The following is a 21,562-nucleotide window of genomic DNA, read 5'->3' on the forward strand; positions in this document are numbered from 1 at the left end:
GAGTGTCAAAATACATAAGGTAAAAACTGATATAAACTGTAAGGAAAAGGCATGATCCACTATTACAGTTGGAGACTTTAACACCGCTCTGTCAAAAATGGACAGATCTAGCAAGGAGAAAATCAGTAAGAACATAGTTTAACTCAAAAGCACCATCAATCTATACTGGATACAACTGACGTCTATAGACTACTTCATCCAACAACAGCAGAATACACATGTTTCTCAAGCTCATAGGGGACACTCACCACAAAACAGACCATGTTCTGGACCATAAAACACACTTTTAAAAGAACAGACATCACACAATGTTTGCTCCCAGACCACAATGTAATTAAACTAGAAATCAATAACAGAAAGCTAGTTGGAAAATCCCAAAATATGTGGAGATTAAACAACACACTTCTAATTAACACATGACTGAAAGAAAAAACCTCGAGAGCAATTTAAAAATATTTCAAATTAAATGAAGCTGAAATACAACTTATCGAAATTTGTGGAATGCAGTGAAAGCAGGGTTTAGAGAAGAATTTACAGCATTTCTAAAACTCTAAAATCCATAATCAAAGCTTCCACTTCAAAAAACTCGAAAAAGAACAGCAAATTAAATCTAAAGTAAGCAGTGAAAAAGAATAAAAATTAGAGCAGAAATCAAAATTGAAAACAGGAATCAACAGAGAAGAATCAAAGAAACCTAAAGCCAGTCTTTGAAAACATCAATAAAATCGATAAGCTAGTCAGGCTAACTAGGAAAAAAAGAGAGAAGACATAAGTTAGTAATATCAGAAACAAAAGAGGAGACATTACTACAAATCCCAAGGACGTTAAAAGGATAATTAAGGAATACTACAAACAATGCTACGACCACAAATTTGATAACCTATATGAAATAGTCTAATTTCTCAAAAAAAGACAATCTGCTAAAACTCATACATGAAGAAAGACAATCTGAGTAAGCCTATATCCATTAAAGAAACTGAAACAATAATTAATAATCTTCTAAAACAGAAAGCACCAGGCCCAGGTGGATTCACATGCAAAATTTTATCAAACATTTAAGAAAGGAATTAGAGCAATTCTCTAGTCTTTTTCAGAAAATAGAAGCAGAGAGAATACTTCCTGACTCATTCTATGAAGACAGCATTTAATAGCAAAATACTTAATACCAAAACCAGACAAAGACACCACAATCTTCTTGTAATGACAAATATTTCTTAAGAACATAGATGCAAATATCCTGAAAATATTAGCAAATCAAATCCATCAATATATAAAAAGATCTGCCCAACACAACCTAGTGGGATTTATACCAGGTATGCAAGGTTGATTCACCAATCAAAAGTCAATTAAAATAATCCATCACATCAACAGACTTAAGAAAAAATCATGTGATCATTTCCATAGATACAGTGAAAGCATTTGACAAAATCTAACATCCATTCGTGATAAAAACTCTTAGCATACTACAAGCAGAGGGGAACTTCCTCAACTAGAGAAACAAAACTTAGGAAACTAAACATACTCATACCATACAATCCTATAGTGGCATTCCTTGGAATTTACCCAAACAAGGATGTTTATAGCAGCTTTATCCAAAATTGCCAAAACTTGAAAGCAACCAAGGTATCCTTCTAAAGACGAATAGATAAACTATTACCTGACACATCCAGATAATGAAATATTGTTCAGGGTTAAAAACAAATGAGCTATCAAGCCATAGACATGGCAGAATCTCAAATGCCTATTGTTAAGTGAAAGAAGCCAATCTAAAACGTTTCAATACTGTATCATTGCAATTACTGGACATTCTATAAAAGGAAAAGCTCTGGAAACAGTAAAAGAAACAGTAGTTACTAGGAGATAATAGGAAAGAAAAATGAATAGGCACAGAGAATTTTTAGGGCAGTCTAACTACTCTGTATGATACTATAGTGGTGAACATGTCATTATACATTTGTCCAAACCTATAGAATGTACAGGAGTAAATCCTAATACAAACTATGACCGTTGAGTGATAATGATGTGTCAATGTAGGTTCACTAATTTTAAGAAATGTATCACTTTGGTTCAGGATATTTCGAGTGTGGGAGGTTGTGACTGTGTGGACGTAGGGAGGATATGGGAAATCTTTGTACCTTCTGATCAATTTTGCTATGAACCTAAAACTGAAAAATAAAGTATTAAAATAAAATAAATGAAAAAACAAGGAAATTATCTGCACCCAATATCATAAATAAATTATCCCTACAAGACAGGAATTCTAAAAATAGAAAAGGAAAAAACCAACCCTCCCCCTCCCCCCGCCAAAAAAAATCAAAAATAGGCAGGAGACATGAACAGAATTCACAGAAAATGTTCCTTATCTATAGGAAGATGTCTAACTTCATTCATAAGAGTAACATAAATAAAAATTATACACCCTATTTTTTCCTATCAAATTGGCAAAAATTCAACAATTTGACCACATATGCTAACAAAGTAGGGAAAAAAAAGGCACCATCATACACTGCAGGCAACAATGCTTTGAAAAAGAATTGTCATTATTTAGCAAAATTACATAGGATTTTACTCTTGACACAGCAGTTCCATTTGAGGGCTTTATCTCTTCCTAAGACACACTTAAAAAAAAACCCAAAAACAAGTGCACAAAGCTCTTCACTGAAGTTCTATTTGCTGCAGCAAGACTGAAATCAATGCCTGCAGTAGAAGACTGCATTCATTAAACAATGTATGATACATTCATACAATGAAGTACTACGTAAATGTAAAAAGACATAAGAAACATCTCTACATATTGCTATGGAATGGTCTCCTAGATACAGTAATAAGTAAACACAGCAAGGTAAAGAAAATGTATACAGTATGTTACCTTTTATCTAAGAAAAAGAAGAAATACCCCTACATAAACAGTAATTTGTGTATGTACTCATATACATACAATTTGGATCTGTATGCGTGTGTGTTAAAACAGCGGTATAATCCACAAACTACTAAAACTGGTTACCTAGTGGTAATAGGGTGGAACAATCAAGAGATAAAAAGACTTTTCTGAAGGTAAACTGTTTGGGAGATTTAACTCTGCAACCATGTAAATGTTTTATGATGAAAAAACAAAATGAAATAAAATAAAAAGAAACCCTAGAACAAAAAACAAAATTAAATAAAGCAATGCAGCTGTTACCAATTTTGTGGTTTGACCTCAGAGAAGAACTGTTTCAAGTGACTTGACATACAATACTTTGATTATATGTCCTTAACAGATTTCACAGGTATTTCCCTAATGGGATATATCCTAAGAACTACAAAGAAATCTTAAACTGTTCTCAGTAATATTATTAGTGATATTATTGTTATTCTGGAACTCTTAAACATAAGATAATGCAACTGAATGTCAACAGGGACTCTAATAGCATACTAGCATCCGTACAAGTACTGAAAATAGTGCCAAAAATTACTTGTCCGTGATATAAGCCTAGTACACAAAAGGGGCCACAACTCAACTCACTGTCTTCCCCATCTTACTTAATGGTATCGAAAACCTACTTAGGTTTAACATGTCCCCTCCACTCATTCTTTTGGTCATCAAATCCTACTGACTCTACCTCGCGCCTCTGTGTTAAATTTAGTTCCACTGTGTTAAATTTGGTCAGACTGCCCAAACACATCCTTTGCAGTAAAAATGTTACATGAGCCACATATGTAATTTCAGGTATCACTGTTTCCATATTAAAAAGAAAAAAGAAACAGGGAAAATTAAAATTCTGATTATCTTTAAGCCAGTCTATCCAAAATATTGTCATTTCAACATGTAAACAAAAATTATTAATGAGCTACTTGACTTTTATTTTACATATCAAGGCTTTGAAATTCACTACGTATTTTACACTTACAGAACAGCTCAATTCAGACTAGCCCCATCTCAAGTGTTCAGCAGCCCCGCTGGAGCACAGATGCCCAAGACCACCAGAGGTTCCAACACTGGCTACACATCAGAATCACTTTTCATTCATTAAGTGAACTTACTAGTTGCAGGGTCTAGAGGCGAATCTGTGAACAAGAATAGATTCCTGGCGTACAAATCTCTTTTCTCTTGCCAAACCCTGACTGACACATTGACTATTCACAATCTGATCGACCTAATCCACCTCTTCAGCCCTTATCACAAATTCACATGCTATAATTTCCATTCTTTAAACACATATCTTCACAGATTCTCAAACACACTAGTCCTTTAAAACTCCTTATTGTTAGTGTGTTGGTTTTTTCCTCTTCCTAAACTTTCACTGCCCCCTCTTTCATCCTACCTATCCTTCAACACTCAGGGCAAATATCCTTTCCCTCTGTGAAATGTTCTGTGGTTCCCCATGGAGGTATTTACTCTCTCCACTGTGTGTTTTATTCATCTCTCTGTCATACTATCGTACTTTATAGAATTACAATTTATCTACTGATGAATGTCTCCCCACAAGATCATGGGTTATCCACCTCATAACTCAGACACACTGGAGCTGGATTCAGTGGGACAGAAGGGGTAGAATTATAGTTATTTTGTGAAAAATCACACACAACCTATCTTAGCAACACTGTTATCTAACCTACAGGTGCCCCTACCTAAACTAAATGACTTTCCCATAGAAATTTATTACATTAAGATCAGCAGGCCCATGTGCTGCAGTAGGAATATCACAGAAACGAACAGCACTTGTTATCCTGCCAGACAGATCACTCTAAACAGTTAATACCCCGGTATCCTAGCTTATTAACAGTCTTCTCTAAGTTTGGATAGTCAATTTCCTAAAACCTTATCACTCTTGAATCTTCTAACTATAACCCTGAGGTATGCATGGCATTCAGCACCTTTGAGGGCTTTCTCTTCTAGAGAAAGTAAAAATCAGGCTTAAAATTTTTTTTTAATGTTTAAGACGGGGGTGCAGAGAGCAAGGGAGACAGAGGAACCAAAGTGCGCTCTGCGCTGACAGTAGAGAGCCGGACACGAGGCTGGAACTCATGAACTGTGAGATCATGACCTGAGCCAAAGTCTGACACTCAATTGGCTGAAACACCCAGGTGCCCCAGGCTTTAAATTTCTTAATGTAATGTCAACTTAGCTGTCTACTAAACTGATAATGCTGAACATATAAACTTTTATGATCAGCAACACACTTAGATTTAGGTATCTGTTAACAACCTAAATCTCCAAAGCTGATGTTCATCTCCTATAAAGGGCCTAAAGCCAATTTAGATTAGACAGGAAGGCTGAGAGCTATTCTCACACCTGTCCACACCATTTTCCAACAGTCACCATGGACCAGCTACTCATGCTACTTTTACATGTATTTTCTTCACAGTAACACATTGATATAGCCAACAACTCCATTTTACAGATAAGGAAACTGACAGTAAAGTTAAAAAACAATTCCTAAAATAATGTCTTCAGAATACGAATTCCAGATGTTTGCCCTTTAAACTATAGCCCATTTAGTGGTGTGCTACAGTCAGGTCCACACTGACTCACAAGAGCCAACTGTTAAATTTTTAGGAACTGCACAAGCCACTGTTAAACGGAGCTATGATTAAAAATTAAATCATAGGGACACCTGGGTGGCTCGGTCGGTTGGGCGTCTGACTTAGGCTCAGGTCATGATCTCAGTTTGGGACTTTGAGCCTCACATCGGGCTCTGTGCTGACAGCTCAGAGCCTGGAGCCTGCTTTGGATTCTGGGTCTCCCTCTCTCTCTGCCCCTTCCCTGCTTGTGCTCTGTCTCTCCCTTTCTCTCTCAAAATAAATAAACATTAAAAAAAGAAAATTTAAAAAAAATTAAAGCATATAAGCTGACAGTTAAATAATAAAAACAAAGGTACTACTTATTCAAAACTCACTTCCTAAATATTTTAGTACACTTTACTTGAGGTTAATTACACTTATTATATATGTGTATATACATCTGTGTGTGACATACGTGTGAATAATACTATATAATGGTGTGAAAACGAGTATCTCTTCTCAACTCTGTATTCAGTGATATCACTTTGCCAGCTTGAGACCGAGCACAATGGGAGTACTTACACCAAAGAAACTGGCAAATCCTACAAAGCATGGCTCCCCACGCCCCAAGTGGTTGTTACACATTACTAGCAAACCACAAGTTCGCTCCTTATTCTGAATAATCAGTTATTTCAAAATGCAATATGCAAAATTTGCAAAATGCAAAATGCAATTTTCAGCCTCTATCCAGAAACTCTCATTCAGTAGATCAGGGGTAGAGTATCAGCATGTATTTTGCAAAAGACTATCCTCTAAAAACCTTCTGATACATACCTGTAGCTGAGAAGTACTCTTTGAGATTTCTAAAGCAGTATTGTGGATCATATCAGATGTTAGAAGCTACAAACTTAAAACTGCACCACTTTAGGTTCCCAAAGAGAAGTCTCTACAAACTATAATGTGAAACTGTAACACAGCTTTTTTATCAAGGATCAAAGACAATCACAGGAAAGCTTCTATAAAGCATACATTATCAGAAACGTTTCTGTTTAAACAATAATCTTAATAAAAAGATTATAATATGAGACAACTAAGATATCCACATGAAAAAGAATAAGGCTGGACCATACATAAAAATTAACTCAAAATGGATCAAAGCTAAAGCTCTAAGATTCTTTGAAGAAAACACGGCATAAATCTTTGTGACCCTGAATTAGACAATGGTTTCTTAAATAAGACACCTAAAGCACAAACAACAACAAAAACACAGATAAACTGGATTTCATCAAATTAAAAACATTTGTGCTTTAAAGGACATCATCAAGAACATAAAAAGATAACCCAAAGAATGGAAGAAAACTTTTAAAAATCATATGTAAGGAATTTGTATCTAAAATACATAGAGTTGAAGGGGCACCTGGGTGGCTCAGTCCGACTTCAGCTCAGGTCATGATCTCATGGTTTGAGAGTTAGAGCCCCACGTTGGGCTCTGTCCTGACAGCTCAGAGCCTGAGACTGCTTCAGATTCTCTCTCTCTCTCTCTCTCTCTCTCTCTCTCTGCTCCTCCCCCACTCATGCTGTCTCTCTCTCAAAAATAAACATTAAAAAAAATTTTTTTAAATATATAGAGTTGTTACAAATCAACAATAAAAAGACAACCCAATTAAAACATACGCAAAGGATCTGAATGAACATGTCTCCTGAGAAGGTATGCATGTCGCCAATAAGCACAGGAGACGATATTCAGTATCACTAGCCATCAGGGAATTGCAAAAACTACAATTAGATTACCATGTCACATCCATTAAGATGGCTATCGATGACTTAGGTAATAGCAAATGCTGATAAAGACATAGAGAATTGAAAACCTCCTACACTGCTAACAAGAATGTAAAATGGTGTAGCTGCTTCGGAAAACAATCTAGCAGTTGCCCAAAAAATTAAACATAGAGTTGCTGTATGATGCAGCAATTCTACTCCAGGATATAAATCCAAGAGAAATGAAAACATGTGTCCACTCAAAAAATTGTGTATGGATGTTCATAGCAGCATTATACCTAAAAGCCAAAAAGTGGAAACAACCCAAATGTTCATCTACTAATGAATGGATAAACATGATATGTTAATACAATGGAATATTATTTGGCAAAAACAAGGAATAAAATATTGATGTATCCTATAGTCTTTCATGAACCTTGAAAACTCTATGTTAAGTGAAAGACACTAGTCAAAAACAAAACCACATATTGCGTAACTCCAGCATTATGAAATATCCACAGCAGGCAAATCTATAGTGATCGTAAGTGGAATAGTGGTCACCTAGGGCTGGTGGTCAGTTGGATGATACAAGTGTGACCACTAAAGGGTACGGGGTTTCTTTTCAGGGTGATGAAAATGCTCCAAAATTGACTGTGGCGATGGTTGCCTGACTCTGGGAATATACAAAAAACCACTGAAATGTACACTTGAAATGGATGAACAGTATGGTATGTGAGTTATATCTCAATAATCTGTTACACATACACATAAATTTCTTTAAAAAAATTAACTCAGGAAGAGATTTCCATTTCTGAAAAACTGATGTCTTCTTTTATTCAATAAGTTATACTGAAGCATCGATTTATATATTGATATAAATTTATATACTTATACAACCACCAAATTATATATAATCATCAATTATATTTCTCTTCTGGCTTCATTACCAGGAAATTCACCACTGAATTTGTGGTCACATGTGCTTTCCTTCACCTAAGTTCTCTAGTTCAGCTTCCATCACCACCACGCCTGCTTTCACTGTTTTAATTTCTAAGTGTTCTACTGTAACCCACTTCAATCTTTCTTAGAAGCAAGCAGGATAGGACAGCTGACTGAATTCTGAAAACTTCAGGATACTTTTAGATGCTCAGGATGCCCACCAAGATACAGAAATCCTATGAAGTTCAGCTTGGGCTCTGCTAACCAATTCCCTTCACCTTAATTAACTACCATCAAGAACTAATTCAGAGAATTAGGAATTTTCCCAGAGGATGTTTTTCCTCTAAATTACATTATTCACATAAAACATTATAACCTGGTATTACACATTTACCATATATTTAGCACCCAAGATACTATTTTGAGTGGAACGTAAATAATAAATCACTACCGAAATTAAACTTTGTTTTGGGAAATTCATTCCTACCCTAACAGGTGAGGATGACTCCTCTGTGTTTCGTTTCTGGGACTCAGTGTCCACATCTTGGCGCTTATTCTTCATTCTTTCTCTAAGATCCCCTGTAGGTCTTTCTGGTGACCTTTGAACCGAAAAAACAAAAACAAAAGAAAAACAAAACAACAAAAATCTATATTCATATAACATTTATAAGACTATATTTATAGAAATACCTCACAAATCAATAAAAATTTTCTAACTGTCCATGGCTCCTAATGTTCAGAAAAATAATTAATTTGCTTGAGCTTAAATATTAATATATAAATAATACGAGCATCACTTACAAGTTTTCTCCTAATACCAACCAGAAGTGTACACATTAAAATTCCATGGGGAGGCAGGTACTAGTGATAAGAATAAAAAACTGCATGTGAGCTGAGAAAAAAGAATTTGCAATTAACAGCTTAACTTGTTTTTCTAAAAATCACATAAATGTATTACTTGTATTTGAAGTAAAAAGTCAGAAGATAAAGTTTTAAACCCCAACGTTGTAAAATTAATCAAAAGGCAACATTAGTGGTATTTTCATATGTACACGTATGTGGTTGGGTGCAATGCCAACAACTGAGAATTACCCACCTCAAGAATCATGGCAAATATAGGATTTTTCTGTTATTCTTATAACTCTTCTTAAATTTGATATTGTTTCAGAACAGAAAATAGTTAAAGGATTCAAAGCAAGATTTAGGCAGCGGACTTCCTTTAATTAAGAAAAATCATACATACTTATATTCAACACTGTAAACCTTAATAACTTATACTGAAAGTTCGATAAACAGCTATCCAATTATTTTCACACCATTATTAAGTAAGAAAACAAAACAGAGATGGAAAACACACTATCTTTAAAGAATATTCCTAGAGGATCTTTAAAAAAGAGCAACAGAAGTCAAGGAGTGGTATGTCCCTCACTGGCTAACAAAAAATACTGTATACATATTTTTAAAGATAAAAAGAAATCACATAGACATTTACATCTATTTCAATAGTTGATCAAGCAAATCAATTCCTTTATCAATCAGTACAAAACAAATGATTAATGAAGAAATAATTCAATTAACTCATGTTACAGGCTCTCATTAATATTTATATGTATATTTTATAAGACTATATTAAACACTTTAACAGTTAAATCTGACCTTGAAAGTGAAACTTATTATGAACCAGTACTTAAAGGCTTTAAATTTTAATTATGATGTACATGTAAATCTTCTGTGCCCTGGTTTCCTTTATATAATAAGACAATTTATTATGAACTTGTTTCTATCCTAAACAGCACCTGAGTGCTCTACATACAGTGAATGCTCAATAAATGACTTAAATATCTTGTGACTAAAAAAGCATTTCTGAAATACACGGGTTTTCTTTCCATCTTTGAATCACATTACGAACTACATTCTCTTCCCTATAAAAAAAAGGAAAAAAAAGACAAAGCCAAAGAGGGTTATCAAACGGAAAAACATGCACAAAGTTAAAAAATCCTTTATTCCAAGTCTAGTAATGACACTGTATTTTTCCATTTTAGGCCAATTTCTCTGCCCATTTTCCTCAAAATTACCCCTTCTATAAAAATTTTCTGTCAGTTAACAACGAATTTCACAGATGAATTAAAGTATGTATTAAAGTGTGGTAATAACATAAACAAAACATTAAAATTATTGAAATACTTTACCCAGGTGTGTATTTTTACAGATACTTAAACATATAAAAGAAGTGGTTTTCCCACATTAACAGAGGGCACAGATGACAATCTAAATACAAATAAAACAGAGTATTCAGCATCACAAGTAAGCTAAAATGTATGTTTACATGAACAGAAAGCCAGTTCAGCGTTTGAATTTTAAATTCTATTAGGCCTCAAAATCTATACACACACACACATCAATTCACTTATTAAAAAAAAAAACTGCAAATGCTAATGTTTGATTTTTACACTCTTGCTGTAGCCAAGGCAATCAGCACATTCAATTTTACGACTTGGTTAATTGTTTGTTTACCAATCAAGTTTAAACTGCTTTTGTGACAATCTTTACATATGTTACATATTTAAACACAATAACAAAATCGTGAACTGAACTGAAAGAAAAATAAAAGGGCTTTATTGAAAAATTTCATTTAGCTTTGCCTTTATCAAAGGCAAAAAAGATGTTCTAAGTAGGTAGTAGTACCTTTATCCACATATAAATACATATTTTACATTAATACACAGTTTAGAGATTTGGCAGATGCATTTTAATCTACAGAGTCTGCAGTGGATTGTCTTTTGTCATTAAGATTTGAATTCAGAACATCTTAAAAAGCTAAAGTTATATCCATTTCAAATTTTAATATTTTAAGAGTTAAAAAGTCTCCCCTCAGTAAAAATAAATCCATAATATTCTATCTTAAACCATTTTAATACATAATGGGGGGGGGTAAGTCATACATACAAAAAAATCTGTTGGCAAAAACAATAAATACTGAGCAAATAATTTTAAAGCATACATTTTATTAATCTTGAAATTAACAACTAGAAAGATCTCGTTGATCTACCACCAAAAGAGAAAATCTGATCAAATATGTTTGTATTTCAGATTTTTATACTAGATAAATTACAAAAACCATCTTCTAACAGTATATGAACAATTCAAAGTTCTTAATTTACCTTCTATAATTGCTGCTATAACCTTTACCACGGGGTGAAGGGCCATGTACGAATCTACATGTGTTTCCATAGAGGCAGTTGCCAGTCTTCAGCCAATTACGGCACTGTGTCTAAGAGACAGATATTACTATGTAAATTTCAGATTTATTTCTGGATAAACGACGCTACAGAGACAAAATTAAAACAAATTCTACCAAAACTCCAGATAACCTGAGATACATTATCCCCCAAACAATAAAAATACCAGGGAAAAAAACATGAAAACTGTGACTCTTCTCATTCCTCTTTATGCTACTTGGTTTTAAAAATTTACTGAACATTCCTACAATAACCCGTTCACCTTTATGATACAAATCAGTATTTCAAAAATAGGATTATAAGACAACCCCTGTGACTGTTCTAGTGACAACTCACCTCTGCTGTACTGCCAGTGCTGGGTCCGAGCCTCTCAAATACACTGGGTCTTCGGGATGTGCTATCAGATATGGTCTTGGTATTTTCCACTGTGACCTTCCTTCTAATTTTTGACATTTTGTACTACTTTAACCAAAAAGAGAGAGAGGCAAAACTGTAAAATTCTTCCATTTTAAATTAACTGAGCCTATAACTTACATGTAGATAAAGCTGTAGATCACACTGCAAAATTATGGGGAATTTTTCTCAGGAGAAAAAAGGCATTGGAGAGGTCACAGGTAAACAGAGGTAAACAGTTGGTATCTTCTAAGGCATACCTTCTTAGTAAATTTATAACAACTTTGGAACCTGTTGGCTACAATTTTACCTCTTCTGCAGAATGAATAATATTCTACTCATACAGTTTTCAAAGTACATCCAACCTCAGAAAACACACTGTAAAATGTTTAGTTTCTACGTTCCTTATAAAAGTTTCAAAACTTAGTTAACTATCCTTCAAGGAAAAGTTGTACTATCATTCTCTATCAACTACTTAACGGGAAAAGCTATGTCAAAGAGAACAGGAAATAAGATCAGGTGATAGCAGAAATTATGCTTTATACGGTTCATGACATTAGGTATATTCCAAAAAGCAGCTTGGGAGAAAAGTGAAAACTAAGTATTTTCTCCAACTTACAGACCTTAAAAAGAACAGTCTATTCAAGGACATTTATTTTCCAATTATATACATATAAAAAAAAAAGTCAATGTTGATAAAATGACTTTCTTTCAAAATGGAACAGGCTACAGAACTAGAAGTCAAGATGTTTCTATAATTTATATACCACACTGACATAAAAATCAAAGATGCTAAAAGTGATGAACAGGCTACCTTACCATTTAGAAATAAGAAAGACAAATTGTACAAATATTTTACAAAAGTAAATAAAACATTTAAAACTGAAACCATAACAAAACAAATCCAAGTATATAATCAGGTGATTCAACTGGAAATGAAAACGTCAGATAACAGTATTATGATATACATTAGAAAACAATATTAAATTCCAGATCTAGAACAACTTAGTACATCACTCTGGGAATTGGGTAAGAACTGCCTAACTAAGACTCCAAAAAAAACCACTAACCCATTCAAATTTCATACAATCTAAATAGCTGAAATCTTATCAATAGTCAAAAGTTACTAGAATGAACAATCGCAGCCAAAGAGGCAAAAGTTCCATTTGGTACAGAACTGGTCTCCATAAAGTTCACAAATTCAAAAAGCTCTTTAATGTGGTTTCAAAACAAAGATATATAATTTGAAAGGAAATTAAATCATGAGAGTACCAAATCAAAACTTTAAAAAAATTATAAACAATATTTGGCTTAGTTAGATACTTCTTTTCAGGTCACATTTTTAAAAGAATCCTAAGAATAAGGACAACATTTGACAAATGAACAAAAGATAATGAACCAAGAGAAAAATAGGAAATGATAGAGTAGTTTTAAATTGGAAAAAAAGGTACAGTCTTATTCTTTAATATAAAATACAACCATTTTATTAATTAATATTTAGTGATTTAAAGAATTCAGAAAATAATTTTAGTTACAAATTTTTAAAAATTAGCATCGAGTGTCCCATAAATAAGAATTTGCTGCAACATGAAATCACATATGTGTCAAGTGTTCTCTGAGTAAGGAACTTTACAGCCAACTGTACATCCAACAGTTACTACTCTAAGATAATCTTTGATTTCATTCTCAGCCCAAATGAGAATTTACAGAGTAAAAGTTGGTAAAATTTCATGTACCCATTTGATTTACCAAACTAAAATGTTCTTTAGAGAGCTGAAAGCCAAGATAAAGGGAGCTGAGGAAAGATCTAGAAAACGTAGAGCTTTGATTAACTGAGAAAACCACTTTTTTACAATTTATATCAGAGCAGGAGGCAATAAAAAGTGAGTATGTCACAAAATATACAGGGAACGTTTAGAACAAAAGCATATTTAAAGTTTCATTATATGTTATTATAAGTACTAATACATAGATGCACATTATAATCCTCATTCACTAATTCAATTTTTAAAACATTTATTAATAAACTTAAAATTGAAGGAGTTCTAGAAGTTCCTTATTAGCTATTACCAGTTATTTAGAACTTGGAAAACAGGCACACCACCCCACCACACTGCCTCAAGAAGACTAACCCTAACCTTAACGTATTTCCCTCCACTCTCAAAGGAAATAGTTCTGCTCACAAAACTCCTATGTATCACCGCATGCCAACACTTCCAACACACCCTCCTCCAAAAAAAAAAAAAAAAAAATTAATGGTAGTGCTTTCCATAATCGAGGCAAGAAGCTATTTATTATTATACCTAAAACACTGGTCATCTAGCATTTCCCTTCTTGTTTTTCTGAGGGCTCCTTCCTGCTCTGTAATCTGTTGCTTGGATCAGGACTCCACTACCCCCCTGACCTACCACTGAAAACCACAGCTTCTCTCTAATGCTAGATCATTAACATCAACTTTGAAGGTTTCAAAAAGTTCAGACTATATGTCAAAGATATTCAAGTGAGGACTAATGACTGAATCGTACACCCCTTCCTGTATTGTCACTCTTTCCCACAGAGACAAAGCTGCTTGTACCGGTGACATCAAGAACTAGTCAAGATTCACCTACATAGTGATTATCACTAGAACTTTACTTTTAGCTACTGTTGAGTCTCCCAACTTAGGGGAAAACAGCAAAGAAATAAAAGTCATATTCTCAGCATCCAACAGTATCAGACCTCCTCTCAAAACTGCACTGACTTTGAACACCAAGTCTATGTTATAGGGTGGTCGTGGACAGAAAAAAAAAAATCTGAGGCAAAGGGAAAAAGTAGGACTTGAACTTTTCTAATTGAAAGGAATAGGAATTCTTCCGATCATCTATCTAGGAACTTCCATCAGTAGTCATCAATAATAGTTACCTAAATATTATTACTGAAACATTCATGGTTGGCATAGACAAAATGCTTCATGTTTGCAAGGAAGACAAAATATGTTTTAAATCCTGTTTGTCTAGGGGTGCCTGGGTGGCTCAGTCGGTTGGGCGTCCGACTTCGGCTCAGGTCATGATCTCACGGTTCGTGGATTCGAGCCCCGCATCGGGCTCTGTGCTGACGGCTCAGAGCCTGCAGCCTGCTTCAGATTCTGTGTCTCCCTCTCTCTCTGACCCTCCCCCGTTCATGCTCTGTCTCTCTCTGTCTCAAAAATAAATAAACATTTTAAAAAAAAAATCCTGTTTGTCTAAATATATACACAAACCTGCAATACATGAAAAGCATTTACTCATATATATTAATTTATTACTTTAAAAGTATGTTACCAATTAATATGACTTAATTAGAATTTTCATTCTAAAAATTTGGGCCCTCAAAGGCAAATAAATACCACAAAAGAGGGGCACCTGGGTGGTTCAGTTGGTTAAGGGTCCAACTCCTGATTCGGCTCAGGTCCTGATCTTACCGTCTGTGAATTCGAGCCTTGCTCAGTGCAGAGCCTGCTTGGAATTCTCTCTCTCTCTGCCCCTCCCCTGTGCAGTCTCTCTCTCTCTCTCTCTCTCAAATAAACAAATAACTTTAAAAAAAAGAAAAAAAACACCATAACAGAATAAAATATAGATATGACTGAGGGGGGAAAAACCTTTTTCAATTAACATCTGAACACGCTTCAATAAGCAAATGCTTCAAAGCATATGAGAAAAGTTAGAAACAAGGAAATTAAAAATGTAAATATTAAAGTCTTTCCTATCTCAGAGACTTTAAAAGCTCTCCCCCCAGATTTGTTTTCAAATTATTCTTTGATTTCAAACTGTCATCACACTTTCACCCACATTATCAAGTCTTTCCCAAACACCATCATTATCAAAGCCCAGGTGACACTGGTGAAAGTCTATTGAGTTATTTTCCTATTTCTCCCCTCTATTTGCACAGTAAATAAATATCAAAATTTTCATGATATCTTTTCAACTGAAAAAAGGAAAACAGGGGACACAAAGTTTGACTCTATTAAAATATAACAAAAGAGGGTCTTAATAAATGGAAACTGTCCCTCCTTTTCCTCCCAAACTTACAAATATGGCAATGTACTCAAAGCTACATACTACATAAATATGGCTAAGAAAGGAGAAACATATAGAAACCTCTTTTTAAATTATTAATTATTCCTGAGGCCTAATTACTAAAATTGTGTCAATAAAACATGTATCAATTCTAGTATCCTCACTACAATACAGAATTACATCTTCTTTTTTTTAATGTTTTTATTTATTTTTGAGAGAGACAGAGCACAAGGTGGGGGGGGGGGGGTGGAGAGAGAGGGAGACACAGAATCAGAAGCAGGCTCTAGGCTCTGAGCTATCGGCACAGAGCCTGACACGGGGCTCAAACTCACAAACTGCGACATCATGACCTGAGCTGAAGTCAGATGCATAACCAACTGAGCCACCCAGGTGCCCCTAATTATATCTTTTTGAGGCCTCAACTTCCCTTAGCACAAACGAAAACATAAATTATTTTAATCTGGATGAGTCGTGGCATATTAGGAAACTGTCAAATAATTAAACAATTAAAACTACATAAATGTACTAACTGGTACTAGAAGAAACCTCTACCCACTGAAGTTCTAAAATTAAAAGGCTTATATTAAAAATAAGGTCTCTTCATATCTATAGTTCATATTTTTAAAAGAAAAAACAGACCTTAGAAACGTATTTGATGCATAATCTGGGAGAATATTTTTAAAAAGAACTTTCTAAAACAACCTTGCATGTTACTTATAAATAGACTAAAACAATTCCAAACTGAATTCCAAACAAAACTAACAGAACTAAATTGACTACACTTCTATGAGCAAGGCAATACTGCAGCACAGTGCAATAAAAATAATTTGTTAAAAAAGACTATGCACAGAGAATAGCCAATGCTGGCAACTAGGATAAAGTGAAATAAACTAAACTGCAACATACACACTACCAAAAAAGTATAAAGACACTTTCTACAGCAACACCAGTTAATTTTCAACTGTTGCTAACTAGCTCCAACTCTATATGAAATGGAGAGTGGGGTTGGAGGAAGTGGGGGAAACATCCACTAAAAACCAATTCTTCAAATAAATGTAAATTAAACAATTTTGCTTTCTATATTTAACTGCCAATGCATACTGTAATACAAATTAACACTGACAACTTGTAAAAATTCTAATAACTTGTACATAAGTGGAAATAGCATCACTTATGGATTTTAGTATTAATTTACTAATATGAAAATTGGATTTGCATATCTTAAATAAGCAATCAACATTCATTTCGAATCAGCAATGATTAGGAAGCCAGTAAGAGGCATGCATTTGATAAAACTGGATCGTAACAGATCCACACGATAAAAGTCTAAGTTTCATGGTGCAACTATTTTTACAGACACAAACTGCTATATACCAGCATTAATATTCTTAGTAGTCTCTTGTTTAAATTGTCATGATACAATCTTAATAGTTCAGTAAGAATTGGAAAATATATTAAAATCTACACATTATATCCACAAAACTCTCCAAAATATTGTCGCTTAGGTACTAAAGCCAGTCATTTCAAATATTACAGAACTAGATTCCGCTAACTGGCACCATAAACATTTAGATTAACTGCAACGGTATCACGGTCTTTGAAAAGTTGAAGTGTGAAGATATTTTCCAAACTTTTAAAATTGTTTTTTTCAAAAAACCCCAAAACGTCTCAGATAGTATACGTCTATAATTTTCAGAGCGCTTCAAATTATCTGAAAACTTTGTAATATAACCCAAAAGCCTAAGCCGCTACGCTCCACAAACAAGACCCTACCAATATCATTCAAGTAATATCAACTTTGAATAATTTTCCAGCCACATAAATTATTTTAACCTGTTTTAGAAAGAGATAATGCCAAACAACAGACCCTCTCCTTTCGCTCCACTTTCCCCGGCTTCTGACAGATAGGTTGCCAAAAGTAACTACCTAGGAATGTAAAGATAAAGCAGCACTCCTCAACCTCCAGGACCCAAATCTCTAAATGACCACTGTCGGGCAATAAGCAAGACCAAATACAACCAACAGCAAGATAATTTTTCCTAATAGATCTGGAATGCGTAAGAGGGAGCCTCTAAATCTAACACCATATTCCTGCCCGCTTCCAGCTTATACAAATGCGAATACTGCGCCAAGGGTTCCCAAGCCCACAAATGGTAGTGTCCCGGCACAGCCTTTTGTCTGAATAGACCCGACTCCGTAGACAAACTCGTCAGAATCAGTACAAGAGCGAGAAACGAAGCCTGAGCCGAAGGAGCTATTGCACAGTTAAGGGTGGGATGCTGAAGGAGAGCTAAAAATCCTGACGTGACCCGAGCGGGGATGTAGGACAACTCGGGGCCTCCCCATCCCGGGTCCGCCCAACGTCTTTCCCCCAGTACCCACACCAATTCACACAATTCAAGCTTACCTCCTCCCCGAGCTCCTGTCGCAAGCTCAGTCGGGAGGCGCTACCGCCACCACCGCTCCGAGGAGCGGGGGAGGCGACTCTCTGTCCCCGCGCCTGGACCCGGGAAGACGACGACGAGAAGGAGGTGCGCGCGCGACTCCCGGGAACCGGCCCTCCGCTAGCGACGGGCCCCCGGGGTGGCTGAGAAGCAGAACCCGCCCGCCGCTTCGCCAGGGTCAAGTGAGACTGACACGTAGGAAGAAAAAGAACGAAGAAAGACTGGAGAGTAAGAAAAGGAAACGAAAACACTACCAGGCCGCTAGGAGAACCGACTCAAAACGCCGCCGGAAGTCAAGTGTTTGCCCTGATCCCCTCTAGACCGCGGCAGCTTCCGGCCTCCAGATTAGTCGTCAGCGCGCAGGCACCGCCCCTTCGGAGACACGCCCCCGGGCGTAACGTCGGCTCCTAGGAGGGCCGGGGAAATCATCACGTCTGTGCTGGGTAAGAGACCCCCGGAGAGGCGTGCCCGAGCCAGGGGGGGAGCCAAGGTTGCCAATAAAAAGTGAATCTAAGAGAAAGAGTTTACGCCTTTTATTATATAATGTCTTAAAATAAACAGCTGTAGTAAATGCACAAAATGCCACATTGGTTGTTGACAATAACTACAGCCATTCATTCATGTGCTCAGCAATGTGCACTGAGAGGTGATAGACGGTGTTTGTACTGTTGTTGACACTCCTCCGCTCCTCCGCTTTCTGGGCCTTCGCTTATTACTGTAGAGCAAACAAGACACGGTTGGGTTTTTAAAGGCGCAAGGCAGTTCGTTGAAAATTTGGAGCAGAAATCTTTAATGTCCTAACCACCTTTCCTTTTGTGGTCCAATGATCTGCAAGAAACTAGTTATTAAAATTGCTTGAGATCGATGGTCAAACGTCCTTAATCAAAGAAAAAAAATTCATATCTAGCCTCTTACATATTTTTTTAGAAAGAATAAAGCAATGTGAGCCCTTTTCTGCCTTAATTTTAAGGTAGCATTTATTTTGGCCTTTTCTTTGACAAAACCAAGGAATAGGAAAAAGCTTTTCTCAAAACTACGGATAAAACTTTAAAAAGAATTGGTACGATGATTTAGTCTTGTTGGAATCGGTAAATTAAAATATGGGAGAAGAGTGGAAAAATCAAGAGTATTAAACATTCTTGATGACATGCCCAGCTATCTTAGAGACAGCAGCAAGAGCTTCTGTACAAGTGGGTTTGATGTAACGCTCTGGCAGCAAGAATCCATATTTGCCTTTATCTCGAAGTTCAATTGTAAACGAGTATTTTATGCCCAAGTCATAGATCCAGTCATCCGAACCTCCAGGAGCTAGGTCTACAAGAAGAAAGAAGAAATTACTTTTTGAAATACAATGTTTCAAGTTAACTAACAAAATGGAATTTTTCCCCCTAAAATTAAAAATAGCTCTGCTTTTTTTCTGATTATTAAGTAATCTAAGTCTCTGGTAGAAAATGGAGACTGAAGAAAAACAGGTTAAGGAAGAAATTACCCATAACCCTGCCAAAGAGTAGTAATCACTATTAACATTTTAGTGTCTTTTTTTCCCCTCAGTGCATGCTTTAACATAATTTTTTCCTACATAAATAAGATCATCCTATACATGAAGTGTTGTAACATTTCTTCTTTTTTTTAAGTTTATTTATTTTTAGAGAGAGAGAGAGAGAGAGTGGGGGAGGAGCAAAGAGAGAATCCTAAGTAGGCTCCACACCATCAGCAGTGGGGAGCCAGACATGGGGTTCCAACTTACAAACTGAAAAATCATGAACTGAGCTGAAATCAAGAGTCAGACGTTAGCCGATTGAGCCACCCAGGTGCCCCTGTAACATTTCTAAACATGATCTCTCTGACCATATTTATGTCTTAATGACTTCAAATCTATAATATCATTTTTTCATGATCTCATAGCACTACACTATAAAGCTGGATATAATAATTATTTACTTGGAGACCTTTAGATTTTTTTCTGATTTCTAATTAATATAAACAACTTTACAATGCACTTTCTGGTTTTCACTAATTGCTTCTTTGCTTCTTTGGAATATTCTTTCCTAGAAGCAGATTTACCAGCCTAAGAGTATGTACTTTTTACGATTATGCTACATGTTGCCAAATAATCTTCAAAAGAATTGAACTAATTTACCCCTCCACTAGCAGGGTATGAATATGCCCACTTCCCTTCCCATACCATCCACAGGAATCATGCATTTCTGGCAATTCTATGGGTGAAAAATACCACAAAATCGCCTTGTTTCTTTGATTACCGCTGAATTGGACATTTTATTTGCTATATTTATTGTCCATCTTTATATGTTTTTCTACTCAATTTTTCTAGTGTATATTTTGCTTATTTTTCTACTCGATTCATTTTATAGATTGTTTATAACAGCAATATTAGTGCTATTTGCCTTGTGTAATATGTAAACTTTTTTTTATTTGCTTATTTCGCTTTTGACTTGGCTTATGGCAGAGGATTTATCTTAAAATATTTTATCTGGAATGTAATTTGGAGAAAGACATGTTAGTAATAAATTAATTTCTTTTTCTAAGTAAGTTGTCAGGTTCTCCAACCCTATTAATTGAATAACATTCTTAGAAGTGCCTCCTTTATGAGATACTAGACGTCCTTATGTATTTAAGTGTCTTTCTGTTCTTCTACTCCCTTCTGTTGATCTGTTTCTCCCAGGCTCTGTTCGTGCGTTAATACCTGGTTGGGGCAAATTCTCCTATTAGCCTCATTTTTCAGAATTTTACGAGCTCATCTACCAACTTTATTCTTTCAAAGGAAGTTCAAAGTCATTGAACTGTTCATTAGGATTGCATTAAATATACAGACTAATTTAGCACAACTGACACATTTTTATATTGTCTTCCCACTCAAAAACATGCTGCATTTCTCCTTTTATTTATTTTCTTTTATGGTTACCAGTAAAATTTTCTAGGTTTTTCATGTAGATATATGGATTTATTTGTGTGTGTAGACACAAATATGCATTCAACAATGAATTCACATATATGTATGTATCTGTATGTATATATATGTGCGTGTGTGTATGTACATATAGAGGGGTATTTATTTTCTACCTGATTATTATTATTTTTTTATATAAGAGGGCTTTAGATTTCTGTATAGTTAGTTCACAGTCAGCCACCTTACTCAACTTTGTGTTCTTGTTTTGTTTTGTGAGACAGAGTGTGTGTGTGCACTCAGGGGAGTGGTAGAAGGAGAGAGAGAGATACAATCTTAAGCAGGCTCCACATCCGCATGGAGCCC

At 35.3% G+C, this 21,562-nt stretch overlaps 2 protein-coding genes across 10 annotated transcripts in view; both read right to left on the minus strand.

The window, feature by feature from the left end:
- The window catches only part of ZC3H13 (zinc finger CCCH-type containing 13), a 96,474-nt gene extending 77,820 nt beyond the window's left edge, over positions 1-18,654 (minus strand). For 3 of the 9 annotated variants that reach the window (XM_078433528.2, XM_078433536.2, XM_078433533.2), the window contains exons 1-4: positions 18,255-18,615; positions 11,757-11,882; positions 11,343-11,452; positions 8,669-8,780 (exon numbers count right to left, since the gene is read on the minus strand). In XM_078433528.2, the coding sequence (XP_078289654.2) occupies positions 8,669-8,780; positions 11,343-11,452; positions 11,757-11,873 (339 nt within the window). In that variant the 5' untranslated portion in view covers positions 11,874-11,882; positions 18,255-18,615. Of the gene's footprint in view, positions 1-8,668; positions 8,781-11,342; positions 11,453-11,756; positions 11,883-18,254 lie in introns of all 9 variants that reach the window. The other 6 variants (XM_078433522.2, XM_078433511.2, XM_078433519.2 and 3 more) reach the window with 5 other exon arrangements.
- A 155-nt stretch (positions 18,655-18,809) lies between these two features.
- CPB2 (carboxypeptidase B2) overlaps positions 18,810-21,562 on the minus strand; it is a 49,781-nt gene continuing 47,028 nt past the window's right edge. Inside the window, exon 11 of the mRNA XM_060637172.3 lies at positions 18,810-19,605. Coding sequence (XP_060493155.2) covers positions 19,421-19,605 — 185 coding nt within the window. The 3' untranslated portion in view covers positions 18,810-19,420. The remainder of the gene's footprint in view (positions 19,606-21,562) is intronic.

This window comes from Panthera onca, chromosome A1, assembly GCF_046562875.1.
Source record: "Panthera onca isolate mPanOnc1 chromosome A1, mPanOnc1 haplotype 2, whole genome shotgun sequence".
NCBI lineage: Eukaryota > Metazoa > Chordata > Mammalia > Carnivora > Felidae > Panthera > Panthera onca.